Source organism: Grus americana, chromosome 25 (assembly GCF_028858705.1).
Source record: "Grus americana isolate bGruAme1 chromosome 25, bGruAme1.mat, whole genome shotgun sequence".
Taxonomy (NCBI): domain Eukaryota; kingdom Metazoa; phylum Chordata; class Aves; order Gruiformes; family Gruidae; genus Grus; species Grus americana.
The window spans coordinates 2867800-2884484 of NC_072876.1; the positions used below are offsets into that span (position 1 = coordinate 2867800).

The 16685-nt window shown below is 47.5% G+C and overlaps 2 protein-coding genes across 4 annotated transcripts in view; both read left to right on the forward strand.

Annotated features, from left to right (window-relative positions):
* Positions 1-11953, forward strand: part of DENND2C (DENN domain containing 2C) — a 28075-nt gene extending 16122 nt beyond the window's left edge. For all 3 annotated transcript variants that reach the window (XM_054803845.1, XM_054803844.1, XM_054803843.1), the window contains exons 7-19: positions 741-785; positions 2111-2298; positions 5354-5463; positions 5965-6034; positions 6387-6464; positions 7269-7409; positions 7772-7920; positions 8305-8482; positions 8831-8872; positions 9812-9917; positions 10751-10990; positions 11327-11413; positions 11828-11953. In XM_054803845.1, the coding sequence (XP_054659820.1) occupies positions 741-785; positions 2111-2298; positions 5354-5463; positions 5965-6034; positions 6387-6464; positions 7269-7409; positions 7772-7920; positions 8305-8482; positions 8831-8872; positions 9812-9917; positions 10751-10990; positions 11327-11413; positions 11828-11859 (1466 nt within the window). In that variant the 3' untranslated portion in view covers positions 11860-11953. The remainder of the gene's footprint in view (positions 1-740; positions 786-2110; positions 2299-5353; positions 5464-5964; positions 6035-6386; positions 6465-7268; positions 7410-7771; positions 7921-8304; positions 8483-8830; positions 8873-9811; positions 9918-10750; positions 10991-11326; positions 11414-11827) is intronic.
* Positions 11954-12153: 200 nt separating this feature from the next.
* On the forward strand, positions 12154-16372 carry BCAS2 (BCAS2 pre-mRNA processing factor). Its single transcript, XM_054803656.1, has 7 exons — positions 12154-12293; positions 12370-12462; positions 12594-12664; positions 12792-12953; positions 14023-14073; positions 15318-15398; positions 15915-16372. The coding sequence occupies exons 1-7, from the start codon at positions 12201-12203 to the stop codon at positions 16042-16044; spliced, it is 681 nt and encodes a 226-aa protein (XP_054659631.1). The 5' UTR covers positions 12154-12200; the 3' UTR covers positions 16045-16372.
* Positions 16373-16685: the final 313 nt, after the last annotated feature.

A 16685-nucleotide genomic window follows, 5' to 3' on the forward strand; every position in this document is an offset into this window, starting at 1 on the left:
GGCTCCAGCACCATTCTGTTTGCTATAAACCTCTCGAGTGGTACGGTTCCTGTACGTCCTGGGGTACTGCTAGCAGGCTGGGCACCACCACCTCCTGCAGCTCATGCTGGGCTGACTCGTCAGTGCTGAACCCCGTGTCTTGCAGCTGGAATTGTTGAGCTTTCAGCACCGCTAGGATTGGGAACACTTGCCTGACCCAAGTTTAACGCTGTCACAAATGGAAGATTCCGCTATGATGTGAGCCTGAAGAGCTGGGCTACTGGTTAAAAGTGCTTTTTCAAAAAAGCAGAACAAACCCCCAAATTCCCCACAAAAGCATTTGGCACAAGAACTGCTTCTGACTACTCCACTCATGGCTTTTGTGCCTCTAAAGTGATATACTTGTGTTCTTCTGATTTTGTAGCTGAGGTATAGTCTTTATTTATAGTATATTCTGTTCAGCGACTCTGTTAACTTTTATCCAATCCAATAACCCCCTGGTTTCTGGTCTTTGCCTGTGTTCAGCTGACCTACAGGTGGTTTGCTGGAAACAGTGACTTGATGCCAACTCTGCTTTTTCATGTTTACTCTTGTAGCACATTTACCGGTACGGTTCTTTGCTGATGCTTTGAGCAGGATCGGTGGGCAACCCTGAGTCGTGTTGGTTTTTGATGAGTCTAAAGTTCTCTCTTTTTCCCAACTTTGGGTGTTGCCCATCTTCCTTCTGCATGGCTAATAAGTGGAAACTATGTGTGTTTCAGGTGAAACCAGTGGGAATGAAAGTGATACGGAAAATCAGCCGAAAAGTGAGTGAATCACAGGGGCTGGTCCTGTCCCCATAGCACTGCGTGTTTGGCTAAGGCTCTAACGGGATAAGCACACCGACTAGTTGTGGCTTCTGCCGAGACAGAGGAAGGGAACGTCTAAGAGGCAGCGTGGCCAAGGCTGGGAGCTGTTGTTGTGAAAAATCAACCTCTATTTTTGCCACTTCTCCTGAGCTCTTGAGGTTTAATGCCATTAATCTGCCAGTCACTAAAAGTAGATTCATTTTTGGGTTGGTAGAGTCACACTTAACTAAAATATGTCTTGCAGGAGATTGTCCCTGGATCACCTTTGCTGCTAACTCTTGAGGTTATTTTCCCCCTCCTTCCTTCCCTTGGTTCTGTTTTATATGTATAATATTGTGAAATGCCCTTTCCTCTGGGGAGAAATCGCTTGGTCATTTGTCTGGTTCTACAGTCCTGAGGTTGATCATAGGCCTAAACTACAGACTTGAAATACCGACTAGGTTTTAGCTGGTGTGGGAAGGACCAAAGAGGTCTTACTTTATGTGCTGGTGAGGTTTGAATGTGAAATGGTAAAGGTTGGCCAGCAGCCCTGATGAGCGACTCTCTGTCACGTTCCTCAGCAAGCATCTAGCAAAAAGGGCCAATGGAATTGCTTTAGATGTTTCATTTTCTTGGAGGGAAGCACACAGAATGTCTTAACTTGGAGCAAATAGTGAAGTTCCACTTTTTTATATTAAGGAGAGTAATGGAGAGTGAAGAGTCTCTGCAGAAATACAGTGACTGAGTCACTGCCTGAGTTAAGAGTTGTTTCCAGTGTCTAGAATGTGTCACGGTGCCTGGGCCACAGGAATTTCTTACATCAGAGTGCTGTGCCTGCGCTTGTGAGTCTACTGCCTGTCAGGATGTCCCAGCCTGGAGCTTTCTTGGCCAGGAAACTGGCTCTGCCTCTCTTGAATGCCCACGCTGCTTTTTGGAGTAGCTGCCTGAGACCTGGCAGCTACCGAACTGGTGGAGCTGGGCTGCTTCTCACAGCTGGGCTTCCCTACCATGGCGTGTCGCTCTGAGGTGCGAGGAAAGGATGCCAGGACAGTGGGAGAATGCTAGCTATCAGTCACGAGGGACCTGCAGAGCATCTGCAAGGCTGGCGCTCCCGTATCTGGAACAGCGCTGGGCTTGAGGAGCTGATGCAGGAGTCCAAGTCCCGTAGAGCACGGCAGTGATGTTAGGAAGATGCACCCATCTCTTTTCCCCCTTCTAAAGGTGATGGTGGGTCCTCTTCTGTTACCTGTAGGTGTGTGGTAGGGATAGCCACAGGCTGGTTTTCGATTTGTTCCTTTCTTCAGGTCGCCGCAGGTGCCTGCTGCAGGTGCAGTCAGCCTCCAAGAGGAACCCGCACTACCAGACTTTGGAGAGGGACTTGATAGAGCTCCAGGAGCAGCGGCTGTTTGAGCTCTTCGTGGTGGTGTCACTGCACAAGAAGGCACCTGAGATGACTTACACACCACAGATCATACAGCAGTTTCCCAGCAAGGTAGGAGCTTGCATGGAAACCTGCCTACAAAACACGCTGTGGTGGGTTGACCCAGGCTGGAGGCCAGGTGCCCCCCAGAGCCGCGCTCTCTCTCCCCTCCTTCACTAGACAGGGGAGAAAAGGTATAAAGAACGGCTGGTGGGATGAGATAAGGACAGGGAGAGATCACTCACTAATTATCGTCACGGGCAAACCAGACTGAACTTAGAGAAAAATTCATCTAATTTATTACCAAGCAAACCAGAGTAGAGCAATGAGAAATAAAATCAAATCTGAAACCACCTCCCCCCACCCCTCCCATCTTCCCGGGCTCGACTTCACTCCCGGCTTCAACCTCCTCCCCCTCAGCGGCACAGGGGGACGGGGAATGGGGGTTGGGGTCAGTTCAGCACACGGTGTCTCTGCTGCTCCTTCCCCCTCAGGGGAGGACTCTCCTGCTCCAGCCCAGGGTCCCTCTCATGGGAGACAGTCTTTCACGAACTTCTCCAACGTGAGTCCTTCCCGTGGGCTGCAGTCCTTCACCAACTGCTCCAGCGTGGGATCCCCCACGGGGTCACAAGTCCTGCCAGCAAACCTGCTCTGGCGTGGGCTCCCCTCTGCACGGGTCCACAGGTCCTGCCAGGAGCCTGCTCCAGCGTGGGCTTCCCATGGGGTCACAGCCTCCTTCAGGTGCCTCCACCTGCTCCAGCGTGGGGTCCTCCACGGGCTGCAGGTGGAATCTCTACACCCCCTCATCCTTCCTCCATGGGCTGCAGGGGGACAGCCTGCTTCACCATGGCCTTCACCACGGGCTGCAGGGGGATCTCTGCTCCGGCGCCTGGAGCACCTCCTCCCCTCCATCTTCACTGACCTTGGTGTCTGCAGAGTTTCTCACATCTTCTCACTCCTCTCTCCATCTGCAAAAGCTCTCTCTAACTTGTTTGTTCCCTTCTTAACTCTGTTATCCCAGAGGCGCTGATGGGCTTGGCCTTGGCCAGCAGCGCATCCGTCTTGGAGCTGGCTGGCATTGGCTCTGTTGGACACAGGGGGAGCTTCTAGCAGCTTCTCACAGAAGCCACCCCTGTAGCCCCTCGCTACCAAAACCTTGCCACGCAAACCCAATACACGCGCTCAGCAGCTGTTTCTTTCCTCTCGCAGTGCGTATCCCTTCCTAAACTCTGTACTAGTAAAGCTGGCCTGCTGGTTAGGTTACAGGCTTGGAATATGAAGCGCCTTGCTCTGTTACAGACTTCACGTATAGTGATGGGCGGTTGTTGAATATCTTGATAATGAGTTTACGGTCTTTTGTTGGAACTAGGAAGGCTCCTGCTATAATTCTGATTGCCTGGAAGCATCCTAAAGCCGTAGTGTATTGTGATACGCTGCTGAGGCAGCCTGCAGGAGAGGAAAGGGAGTGCAGTGCTCTGTTCCCAAAGCTGGCGTCACCTCATCCTGGTAGTCTGTGATTTATAAACAAGGAGTGAAGAAAATTGACTGATGGCACACAGGGCTTTTATGTTCATTTGTACTGTTTTGGGGAAAAGAAAGAAAAAAAAAAAGGCAAAACCGTGTGTACTAGCTCCCAAAAAGAAGAGGAGAACCGTGGAAGTTAAAGTACTGTAGCTAGAACAAGCCATTTGAAATAAGCTTTCTTTGTGTCTGTTCAGCCCGAATGGATGACAAGATCAGTGTGTGACTCCAAATTATGACTCTGTACATAGTGGTTACTGTGAAGCTAAGAGATTGGAGCCTTGATGCTTGGTTCTGTGGTTCCAGATTGAAATGAATATTCAGTTGTCACCAGCTAGGCTTGTACCTGCTGCCTTCCACTAAAAACCAGACCATTTTGGGTTCACAAAATGAATAAGGGACTACAGGCAGAAAGAATGCAGAGTTAATTTAGTGGGTAAAACTGAACGTACATAAATAATATCTGCTAAAAGGGCAAACTTTAGGGTGTTGTGAGGAAGAAAGGAATGTAACCAGATTTAGCTTTTCCCTGGTGCAACCTCTCATTCTGTTGATCGCCTTTGGGAAGGACGGCGCGTTGTTCTTTTCCTGCTACCCTAGTCGACAATCAGACCCAACTGTACCATGTGGCTCTTTACTGGCTTTTATAAATGCTCTAACAATCCAAATTATTTTCTCAGTGTTTGTTTATCCTGTGCTCAAATTAAAGTGTTTTGGTGAGTGACTTTATACGAGACAGTCTGTCATGTTGGGATTTTGCAGGAAATATTGCCCAGTAATTATGGAGGTGTTCTGATTACAGATTTGTCTCCCTTCTAAAAATAGCCTTGCTTCCAAGTAATCTGCTTGCCACCCTCTTCTTTGGGCTGCATGCCCAAGGACATCAAAGCTTTGGTACAACTGTTACTCTGTGAAAATGTTGTACTGTTTTTCTAACTGCTCCTTTGTGCTGTCGCTGCTGGGGACAGTGGAGTAACCTAGATGCACCGACTGAGAGTACAGTGTCTAAAATCACCTTTATGCAATAAAGTTTCCTCTTCTCACAGGCATTTCCTACTTAAATGTGATCTCTCTTATTTAAAAACCTTCCTTTTGCCCCTTCTGGGCAGTTTTGAGCATGGAAAGTTGTCCTGTAGTCTTTGAGGGCTTTGACCTGAGCTCACACATGGTAACTGGAACTTGTGAGTCAGATACGGTTTTCGCAATTGAATCATGAGTGATCACAATTCACACATCACAAGCTGAACGCATTCCTCTTCCTCTTAGTGTCTTCAGATCTCCTAGGAATAGAACCAAGGACACAACTGTCATTTGGGGGGTCAGTTTTAGCTTCATTCCCCAATAAACTTGGCTGTGCTTGTAAATCCTTACTTCAGGTCTTACCAAGACCAGCTGGGTAATTTTCAAAAGTCCAATCAGCAGGAAAGATGCAAGAGGGAACTGGGAATCTGTTACAGTCAGAACGTGTTCTCCTATACTTGCGCGTTAGCTATCCGATGGTTCAGCTTTGGAAGTGTCAGGAAGGTAGTGTCTCCTGTTGTTGTAAATGCTGCAGCTTTCTTGCATCGCGCTTCAGTGACTTTAGATGCATGTGTTACCCCTCCAGCCTGAACATCCCTTCAGACAGTCAAAGGATACTGAAGAGAGGCTAAAGGTCATTCCCAAATTCTGCTTTCCGGATCCCAAAGACTGGTGTCCTGCATCAGACCTTAAAAGGTAAAGACTTGATTTTGAATACTTATGCCTGAAACGGGCAATGCTGAAAGCTGAGGTGTGTGCCGCTTTCCCGGACCAGAGGAACCGCAGCCAGAGCAAGGAAAAATGGGAAAGGCTGAATCCCTACCCCCTGTGCCAGGGGAAGGTGAGATACGGAGGTGGGCTCAGCAGTGCTGCTTCTGCCCGAGCACCGTCTTTTCTTTAAGAAGGAAGTTTGTAATGTCAGATCGCGGCCAGCTCCCAGGGCTGGCAGGGGCTTCTGCTGCTCCTTGGCAGAATGGCGAAGCAGCTGGGAAGGAGGAGAGCTGTAGTAGCTCAATGAGAGTCCACGGGCTGCAGGTTTTTACACTGAACAGAGCCTGAAGTAGCTTGCTAACCGCAGCAGAGGGTCTTCAGCGTGACCAGAAAGAAAATGGCTTGTAGTTTGTGTGCTTTGTTTGTCAGTCTCTTCTCTGAACTGCGTGGTGAATTTAACTCTGAACTGTCCTTTGGTCCCCCCAGCGAAACGTTTTCTTTTGTGTTGACGGGTGAGGATGGCGGCCGCTGGTTTGGGTACTGCAAGAAGCTCCTGGTAAGCATCTGTGTATTGGGTGGAGCGTAAAGAACGCGTTGATAAATGCACAGTCAAGCGCAGGACGTGAATCGGCAGTGATTTCCCACGTGGGTTACGCAGCACCTGTGCTGCTGCCGACGTTAACGGCCCGTTGAGCGCGCAAGGGAAGGAGCAGGACGATGCCCAGCAATGCAGTGAAATGGGCTGTGGGCGTGAAAGCTCCTGGAACTGATCGTTCCTCAGGAATCTTTTAAGTCAGAAGCGTAGCGGGAGCTACGGCAGAAGGAATTCTGCGAATCAGCTACGGTGTAGGTGCTAGGTTCTTTATTGCATCCCCGTTCTCAGCATAACTGTTGCTGTTGCCTTTCAGCCAGAAGGGAAAGGGAAGCGCCTTCCTGAGGTATACTGCATCGTGAGCCGCCTGGGCTGCTTCAACCTCTTCTCCAAGGTGAAGTGGGGAGAGCCTGTTACTTCTTATCAGACTTCAGTCTCTGACACCCCGCAAGCTCCAGAAAGTAACTGCATGCTTCCGTCCAATCTAGAATTGTTTAGTGATTGTAACTTATCCCGGGAGAGTGGTGCTTCCTTGCTGCCTTTGCGTTGACAGGGCAAATAAAGTTAAACTAGTGCTGAGACTCGTCAGGTGATACACGGATGACTATTTCTTCAGCAAATTATTGTCAGGAAGTGGTATTAGTGATGGTGCCCCTTCATCATCTTCTTGCGTGACTTGGAAATGGAAAATCAGTTTAAGGGGCTGGGGGGGAAGATCTCAGCTTGCTTTCTCCTAGCGCCGTGAGAAGAGTGGATAGAGAGGTAAAGGCTGGGGAGAGCTATTGCAGAAGAGTACAGGGACAAGCTTATGATGAAAGCTGATTTCTAATGGTTGGAGCACAGAGTTTCTAGAACAGTGTTTCAGAAATACTTCTTGGGGAGGAGGATGGGGTGTTGCTGCTCTTACTCCTCTAACTAGTTGTGAGAATTTGGTTCCCACATACAAGACGTTTCCTTGCAGTAGCAGGAGACTGGATTTGAGAACGGAGATTTGTACTCGCAGGTATCTATTCCCTTTTGATTGTTCAGACGTTTGAGGGGAGTTTTCACAGGGATCCCAGGCGAGGACAGAGAGGGCTGAGTGTCTGTGTTGGAGCCTTCATGTGTAGCTATGGCACAGGATACTCCGAGCAGAGGCTCGTATCTCCTCTGGCTCACCAGCAGGCATCGAACCAATCTCCAATGTATTTTCTTGCAGATTTTAGATGAAGTGGAGAAGAGGCGAGAGATGTCCCCAGCCCTAGTACATCCATTTATGCGTAGTGTAATGGAGGCACCTTTCCCTGCTCCGGGACGCACGATTACTGTGAGGAGTTTCCTGCCAGGAGCAGGAAATGAGGTAACGGAAATCAGGACTGGCTTTCTTGTGTCGATGGTGTCTCTGGGGCAAAGCGGCACTTTGCAAACTGTGGCGTAGAGTGATGCCGCCTGTAAGTAGTTAGTCTGAAGATAAAGTCTGAAGGGAGGCTGTCACAGAAACCGGCTTCCTATTGCATCATCTACAGTAGAAGTGATTCCCTGCTCTTTAAGGAAGAGCTGCTGGGGAGTCCTCTGCGATGTCCTGCGCCAACTGCCCAGGCCGCGGGGCTCCACTTGTGAGGAGCCGCCAGTTCTGCGCTGCAGCCGGGCTGCCCCTCGTCTGGCCTGACCCTGCGCTGGGGCTTTCTCCTCCAGCCCTCTGCATCTCTGCTTGCCTCTCAGGTGATGGAACTCTGCCGGCCACTGGATTCTCGACTTGAACACGTTGACTTCGAATGCCTGTTTAAGTGTCTAAGTGTCTCTCACGCGATTCGGGTCTTTGCCTCTCTCCTGCTGGAAAGGAGGGTGATCTTTGTCGCTGACAACTTAAGGTAAAAAATGAGTCTGAGTGAGCGATACTATTTTTTTCTTCTGTGTTCGGGCCTGTTCCACGTGCAAGCTTGTCTAATTTTTTGTAAATAGTTACATTTAAAAGCTGTTTGCAGACTTTCCACACAATACGTGCATGCGTAGAATTTGGAGTATGCTGTTTACCCAAGAGGAGATAAGAGAATGTCTCCTTTACCTCTTTAGTCTGGGTTGATGCTATTCCTAGCTCCCCATAACTGACTTCAAACGCGGATGCATGGAGCTTCTGCTGATGCATAAACAATATACGTGAATTGCGTTTCCCCTGAGCGTTCCTAACCTGTGTCCGTAGCCGAGTACCGAACGAGACATTGATGATCCACTCTGTGCTTCTCTTACCTTTCTAGCACTCTGTCTAAATGTGGCCATGCCGCAGTTGCAACGCTCTATCCCTTCACTTGGCAGCACACCTACATACCCGTCCTACCAACTTCTATGATTGATATTGTGTGCTCTCCGACCCCGTTCTTAATTGGCATTCTCTCCTGCTCGTTACCACAGCTCCAGGACCTGCCCATAGAAGAGGTGAGAATTGTGTGAAGCACAGTGGAGGGACAATGTCAGTGATACGAGGCTGACCTCTCTGGAATAATCTCTGTGCATTCTGTCTTAATATAAGCTCTTAAAATTTTCTGAGCCAGTTGGTGAACTTGCCAGATACGCGTTGGGGTGTTTCATTGTCATCAAAGATAAATAATGTTCCTTGTTCTTATAGACAAGCTGCAGTTATGCAAAATTTGTGTTTTGTGTGTGACATCCCCTGCTGCTGGGGACATTTAAAAAAAAAAGGAAAAAGTGTTTGGGGTGTTTTTTTTTCTGTACAGCAACATATCTGGTTATAAGAGTCAGTGTGTTTTGTACATCTTTCCCCAGGTTCTCATTGTTGATCTTTGTGCTGACAAGTTCTTGCAAGAGGTGAGTGCAATAGCAGTACCAGTCACTCATGGTTACATGCCAGGAAAGGGCATCAACGAAAGAAAATGAAAGCAAGAAATCAGCAAAAGCTAGTATTCGTATATAGATTCCAGTGCAACAAATCCTTGTTGCAAGATTGAGGTTGCATGAGGTACAGAGCTCTGCGAAGCCAAAGATGCTGCTTATCTGAGCTGGATTGGAAAACAGATACTTCGTTGGTTCGTGATGCAAGGTGGACCGCCAGGATTCTTTGCTGCTTTTTGGCTTTCTCTGTACTTGTTCTCTACGGGGCTTTCTCCTCTCTCATCTAGCTGGGGTGTGTTTGTTGCGGTTTGGTTGGGTTTTCTTTTTTCCAGGAGTGATAGTCTAGGAGACAAATTATCACAGATCACGTGTGGTTCTCTGCTGAACTTTACCTAATGTGCTCCTACATCCCCAGAGAAGTAGTTGTAAACGTCCTGGAGTGTTACTAGTTCAGGAGGATATTTGCATCTCCTTTTCCTTGCCTTACTGTTCTGTTTTGCATTGCAGCCTGCAACTGGAGAGAGAGGTGTTAAAGGCTCAGGTTGTTTGGTTTTTGTTTTTTTTTTAACCATAACATTGAGACTTGTCATACTTTCTCAACAGACTTTTGTTGTTCTTGTGTGTTTTATCACTGGTATAATAGTCTGTGTAGTGGATATAGCACGCGTTGTTCTGTGTTGGCCATTTGTGTGTGTGACTGATCCCTCGTAGTTGGAGGGTGCTGAGCAAACCTCTTTCATTTCTGTGGCTACAAGACAAATGTATTGTCTCCACCGAGATATACCGTCTCACAGAGTAACTTCCCTCTAACTGTATGAGGCATGTTACGAGTATTTCTTATCTGCTCGCAAAGAGAAGGTTCTGTTGATGATAGATAAAAGACAAAAATGCTTTCGTGGCCATTTTTCTCTTTAGGTATCGGATGAAGATGAGATCCTGCCTCATAAACTCCAGGCTGCGCTTGTACAAATCTTGGAAGAACGAAGTGAAATCTTGTCACACGAGCAGAGTGATGCACAAGGTACTTCTATGGAAAAGTGTTTTCACATGAGCAAATCTCTACAGCTTCCACGTAGTTGACATACAAATTAGCATATGGAAATAAACATTAGGAAGCAACATTTTAGAAAGCTATTTTCCTGTGAGCTTACTGAGAACATCTTTCTTGTGAATGTGTTAGAAGTTTGGTGTCCCAACGATGTTCCTCTTTGCACAGTCGGTAAGTGTAAAGCCCTCGTTCTCCTTGGGCCAAGTGCATCAGTTCCCATTTTTTCAATTTTCTTTGATTTTTCTTAAATGGCAGAGAGAACGTTTTTCTTAAACAGAGACCGCAGCAAGTTTCTGTACTTTTGAGGGTAATTTGACGGATCATTTTCAAAGTTGAACTGCTTTATAGATAACCTGTAAGATAAATGTGGGAATTTTAAAAAGCATTGAGTAGCTCGAGAGAATGGCATCGGCAAATCACATAATTCCATGCACATCAGAAGTAACAAAGTTAGTTTTCCAGTGGGTTTGTGTTCTGTAATTTGCCTAATTCTTTAAGAGAATTAAACTTATGAGCTCACAGCTTATTAGACACGAGATGTTTGACAGGGGAAAAGAAATTATGAATGCTTTAACTGCTGGAAAAGCATTAGAATGGAACCAGTCTCAGCTGCAGCAGAAAGTTGACATGGGAGAGAAATAAATCTTAATATTTGAGCTGTGGCTTCTTTGATATCAAACACTCATCTGAAATCTCATAGTCTGAGGCAGCCAGCCTAAAAAGTAACTGCCGCTCCTCTTTTAAGAGCGGCGTGACCAAAGAGATGAATGTAGAGGGCAATTTCTTCTCTGCTGTCCTCTCCCCAGGTGACGTGCCTCTTAACTCCCTGGTCTCTGAAGCTTTTGTGCAGTTCTTTGTGGAGATCGTTGGACACTACTCCCTGCACATGAATGTCACGGAAAAAGGGGAGCGGGTGTTTCAGCGGGAACTGTTCCGTAAATCTCACGGTTCACGCAACGTGCGTCATTTCTTGCACTTCTTCATGGAAACGCAGATGTTTGCAGGGTTCATACAGGATCGAGAGCTAAGAAAGAACATGGTCAAAGGTGAGGTTTGATCTTACTGTCGTCTTTTACAAACTCACTTTCAAAGTATAATATTATGTGACTTTGACTCTTCAGAAGCCTTTTGTTCTCCTGTTGGCATTTTGGCATATGTAACAGCTCCATGCTCTTCTAATTACTCAATACATCTTGTGAAGCCAAGAATTTTTCAGTATCTCTCCATTCTGGGTTTGATCCTGCAGCTTACATTACATGCATTATTTCCTTTTTGTAACCTCCTTCTTAATGATGTAAGATGCCACATGCTACAAGATGGAATAGCTCATATAGCTGAATGATTTTTTTTTAATTATTATTATCATTGTTTTTTCTCTTCAGGCCTTTTTGAGGTTCGTGCCTTGGAGTATTTGGAGAGTATTCCAGAGACGGAACCAACTGGAATGAACAAAATCCTTCGCAGTCTTGGTAAACAGACATCCTTGCTTTCTGTTTTGTTTTTTTTTTAATTAATTTAGCTATTGAACAAATAATTGCACGCAGAAGAGAGCAGGGCCCGTCCTTAGCCTTGTGCACTTGTGTTCCTTCTGTCTACATTCGCCCCTTCAGGGGACGCCGAACACTTTGTAAGATTTTTCTCTTCTTGTGAAGCTTTTGCACGTTTAGACGAAGTTTGCGGCAGTTCCCTGCCCCAGAGCTGTCTACCCTCGTTTCTTAACTTTGGTCTTGGCTGGGAACAGGCCGAGGGGGCAGAAGCCACGTCTGCCAGCAGAGGTGGCCACCCATGACTTTCCTCCCCGAGATGTTCCTCAGCCAGATGACGCCTGGAACGTCATCAGCTCCTAACGTCATTTTTTTATTTTTATTTTTTCCCCTCCGTAGGAAGTAAGATGAAGTTTCTCCAGAAGAAATGAACGGGCGCTGCTGCGGGCTGGGGGGTGCCGCTTGTTCCGCGGCCGGAGCCGGACTCCTCTTTGCCTCCAGGAGGGGCTGGGGCTGAACCCGGGGCTGCCCGCGGGGGGGCGGGGGGGGGGGGGGGGCGCTGGTGCCGCCGCTGCCGCTAATAATGACGTCATGCCTCACACCGCTCCCGTCTTCCGTCTTCTCTGGGGGCGGGGCCAGGGGCGGGGCCGGCGCTGCGTCGGCCGCGCGGGGGGGGGGTGGTGCGCGCGGGGCGGGCGCGCAGGCGCTCTGCGGCAGCGCCGCTGTGGGGGGCGTGGCGTGCGCAGGCGCAGAGCGCGGGGCCGGGCGCAGCATGGCGGGCCCGGGGTTGGTGGCGGGCGATGTGGTCGTGGATGCGCTGCCCTACTTCGACCAGGGCTACGAGGCGCCGGGCGTCCGTGAGGCGGTGAGTGCGGGCCCGGGGCGGCGGGCTGGGGCGGGGCGGCGGGCGGCCTTCCTGCCTGACGACCCGTGTGCGCTAGGCCGCGGCGCTGGTGGAGGAGGAGACGCGGCGGTACCGGCCGACGAAGAATTACCTCAGTTACCTGCCGGCGCATGACTACAGCGCCTTCGAGGTGAGGCGGCCCGGCCGGCCGGACCCCCCCGCCTTCCCCTGCCCCTTGTCCTTGTCCTTCCCCTGCTCCGTGTCCTTGTCCTTCCCCTGCCCCGGCCGCCCGCCGCCGCCTCACCGCTGCCCTCCCCGCAGACCGAGATCATGCGGAACGAGTTCGAGCGCCTGGCGGCCCGGCAGCCCCTGGAGCTGCTCAGCATGAAGAGGTGAGCCCGGGCGCCCTGAGGAGCCGGCCGCCCTGCTCGGGGAGCGCCGGCAGGCGAGCGGTGCCCGCCGGGCCCGAGGGCGGCCAGGGCCTTCTCCTGAGGCGGGCTGGCGGGCGGCGTCTTCCAGGTACGAGCTACCGGCCCCGTCCTCCGGCCAGAAGAACGATATCACGGCGTGGCAGGAGTGTGTGAACAACTCCATGGCGCAACTGGAGCACCAGGCGGTCCGCATTGAGAACCTGGAGTTAATGTCGCAGCATGGTTGTAACGCTTGGAAGGTGTACAACGAGTAAGGCCTTCGTCTGCTTTGCTGAACCTAATTGAAGTTCTGACTTCACTTATCTGTACAAGTCTCATGTTTTCCTGTGTAAGTCCAGTGGGGATCTTTAGAACATATCCTGGAATAACTGAGCCCTTTTGAGAGCTATGTGTGGAAGAAAAGGAGGCTGATCTGAAAGAGAAGGAGCTGTCTCTGTGGCCAAGAAATAGTCTGTGTTTCAATACATCCGAGTCTTGAATTTTGTGAGTTATTGTTTGTGTAGCAGTTGGTGATAATGGGCTTTAATTGAGGATAACTAAAGGGACTAATGCCAGCCTGTGAAATGATAATTCAGTAGTGGAAATGAAGATGATTTCGTACTGATCTGGCACAGCCTGGAGCCACTGTTAATAAAGCTGTTGCAAAAGCAAAAAAAAGTTGTAGGCAGTGTGGCTGCAGGAAGCACCAGGGCTATTTCAGGCAGAGAACGTTAATGTGCGCCTTTGAGAAGGGTTAGCTTAGCCTTAGATAAAGGTGTAGACAAAAGGAACGTGACTTACCTGTGAGAGAAGGCAAAGGGCGGCTTAGTTTAGGTGAAGGGAGGCAGGTAGAGGATCTATTAGCTCGCACATATGTGAAAGGAACTGTTTGTGCTCTGACAATGTTATATGAGGGAAACAATAATAAAAATTGGTTACAGGTAATTTTAGAATTAAAATGAGAAGATTGATGATAAGGTAGGGAGATGTTACCATAGCATTCTAGTCAGAATAGCACAAGCCTACAGCAACAAGCTTGAAGATAAAACTTGATCAGCTAATGGATATGATTTTGTGATACTGTCCGATGGCAAGGGCTGACCATAGTGATTATTGAATATTTATGTCTTAAAACTGTGTGTGTTAGAATTGGAGTGTTTTGGCGTTGTGTCATTCCTTTCCGGAGTGAAGAGTACAGACTGCACTGAGAACTAGTTGTCTGGTGTTTATGTTCAAGTGGCTCATTGCATCCTTAACTCTGAAGAGTTAAATGGCAGGTTAAATGGGTCTGATCAGCAATTGTATGTTTTCCTAATGCTGTGCTTGCTTTCTGCTATTAGACATCTGGTTCATATGATAGAACAAGCCCAGAAGGAGCTTCAGAAGTTGAGGTGAGTCATTTTTCTTCATGTTTTCATACTGAAGTTGGAAGGAAAGTGAACCCCTCTTTCCCCCGCCACCAGCTATACAAAGACTTGTATATATACAAAGACTTGCTGCCATGGTCATATGAAAAAAAAAAAACAAACCCCAAACCAACAGTAATAACAAAAATTAAGAAATCTGACCCTGCCCTCACAAGCAGTTACATTCATAATGCCTGTTCCACTCAAACTCTGTGTTTGCTTTGTTTGGTTTTATTTTATCTGAACCTCTGCTTTGAACAGAATGGATTGTGGTGGAATCCTCTCTGAAATGCAGTCATGTTTTCTTTTCACTGCTGATAGACTTTTATTTAGTGTGTGATTGTCTCAACGAAGACATGTTCCCTGATGTTTGGTTTGGCCTATCGTTTTAAAGTGGATGCTTTAATGAGTTTACAGAGATGGATTACTCGGGGATGTAGGTTGCAGTATATTCAACTGATGTGCCTTCATAATTCACTCTGTTTAGACAGCACGCTATGAACTTGGCAAGTAAAGCTTTTCAGCTTTCAGATTTAGGTGAATTACTGCCATTTTCAGCCTGAAGATGGAACTGTATACTGGGACATGGGTAGAAGGCAATTTGCAGAGTGTTTCATATCTTTTATCAGTACCTGCGTGTTTAGATTAGCTGGAATTGTCTTGGACAGAATCAGTGTGGGGAAGGGTAGAAGCAGAACTCAAGTTGGGAAGGCTCAAGGAACACCACGACGTATTGCTAGGAGGCTGACAGAATATGCGCGTTAGCAGTGTGAACTAAGAACTACTTAGAGACCAAAGTATTTTAAGTATTCTGCGCTTCTCAGGTGCTTCACTGAAGTGCTGAATTTTGTGAATGGTTAGCTATTCATCTTTGCTTTTCTGACTTTTTTTTCAGAGAGAACAAAACATTTTCTCTGTTCTGCACTTGTCCAGGAGCTGTAGGCTTGAATGTTTGAAATTTTGCTTGTAGTAAAGTGGAAGGGCGGTTTTTTGGGGGGTTGGTGGTTTTTTGTGTTTTTTTGTTTTTTAAATTTATCTCAAGGTTCTGTGTGCAGCCCTGTGATGAGATTTGTCCATCTTGATGTTGTAGTTATGATCTTGGCTACACAAGTGTTTTCTGGTAGTGCTTCTAGGGATTAGGTGTACTTTGAAATTAGCAGCAGGTATTACAAATTTTAAAGAAAGGAGACAAAAAAACCCCAAACAAACATGGAGCTCTTTCTCCTCAGGAAAAACATTCAAGATCTGAACTGGCAACGAAAGAACATGCAGCTCACAGCTGGGGCTAAGCTACGAGAAATGGAATCTACGTGAGTATCTAGAATTTTTCTGTTAAAATCTTCCACAAGTATATCTTTTGCTGGAAATTCTTCCAGGCAGAGCATCAGTGATGTTTCAGTGCTCTTGCAGGATGTTATTGCGTGAATAATGTTGCTTTGCACAAAGTGTTTTCAAGGATTTGTAATTCAGGACTGCGTAATAGTTGCTGTGGCTCAATGAGCAACAGATGTGAAAAGGAGGACGTATCAGCTGCTTGAAATTGTCTAAACTGTTTCTTAAACTCTTTATCTCAATATTGGCAGGTAGTGGATTTGAGTCTAGTAAATTAAATTTTGTATGGTAAGGTTTAACAGGGTTAAAAATACTTTTTATCACTTTGGTTGTTCAAATTACCATTGATATCAACTGAGGTTTATCATGTACTGGGAAAAATAACTGCTTTACTTGGTGTCTTTGTGCTTTCTTTGGAGCAGTAACTGTCTTAGATTTTAAAACAGGACTGTTTCAAAGCCTTCAAGTGTTATTATATTTCTTTTCCCTTCCAGATGGGTCTCTCTTGTCAGTAAAAATTATGAGATTGAACGAACTATTGTGCAGCTAGAAAATGAAATTTCACAAATCAAACAGCAGCACGGGGAAGCAAACAAGGAGAATATCCAGCAAGACTTCCAGTGACTTCATCCTTACTGTCTTACCGCAGCATACACTAAAAAAAAAAAAAGAAAACAAAAAACTTTGGGTATGCTATGTGTTTGTAGACACCTCTAGTCGCAGTTGCGTAAGGTGATATAAAAGTATTTTCGCTGTTTGTTTTCCTTGTTTTAAATTCAAGGAGGAGGCAGGGTAGACTCAAAATGTCCCCTTCAAACGTATTATGGGTGCAGTTAAATGTACTGTGAATTGCTTTGGTTTTTATATACCTAAAGTAGGAGCTCTTAAAAACCCCAAGTTTCATGTTTTTGCGTTTCCCCCTATGCCTTTAATAAATGGTGGTTTTGCTATCTGTATGGCTTCTCATTCACGTGCAAAAAAACAGCCCCGGTGCTGTCGGCGAGGTAGGCGTTGCCAAATCAGCCTGCCTAACAGCACCGCGGGGTCGGTGCGCGTACGCGGGAGGCTGTGGCTGGGGAAGAGGCTGCTGCTCATCGTCACGGCGTTCCTAACCGGCTGCGCCAACCCAGGAGAGAGGTGAGGATGCGCCTACAGAACTGCAGAGGTAAACGCTTGTTCGCATGCGTGAGGCGTCCCAGCCCAACTGCGTGTGCCCGGGGGGTTTTCTTCAGGGGTTTTACAGCCTGCGCTACAAGGGTATGACA

Bases quoted from the DNA above. Each gene is read 5' to 3' on its own strand.
- BCAS2 (XM_054803656.1), top strand. From the start codon at position 12,201: ATGGCGGGCCCGGGGTTGGTGGCGGGCGATGTGGTCGTGGATGCGCTG. The intron at 12,463-12,593 runs GTGAGGCGGCCC...CCCTCCCCGCAG, and splicing joins ATGACTACAGCGCCTTCGAG to ACCGAGATCATGCGGAACGA. The intron at 12,665-12,791 runs GTGAGCCCGGGC...GGCGTCTTCCAG, and splicing joins GAGCTGCTCAGCATGAAGAG to GTACGAGCTACCGGCCCCGT.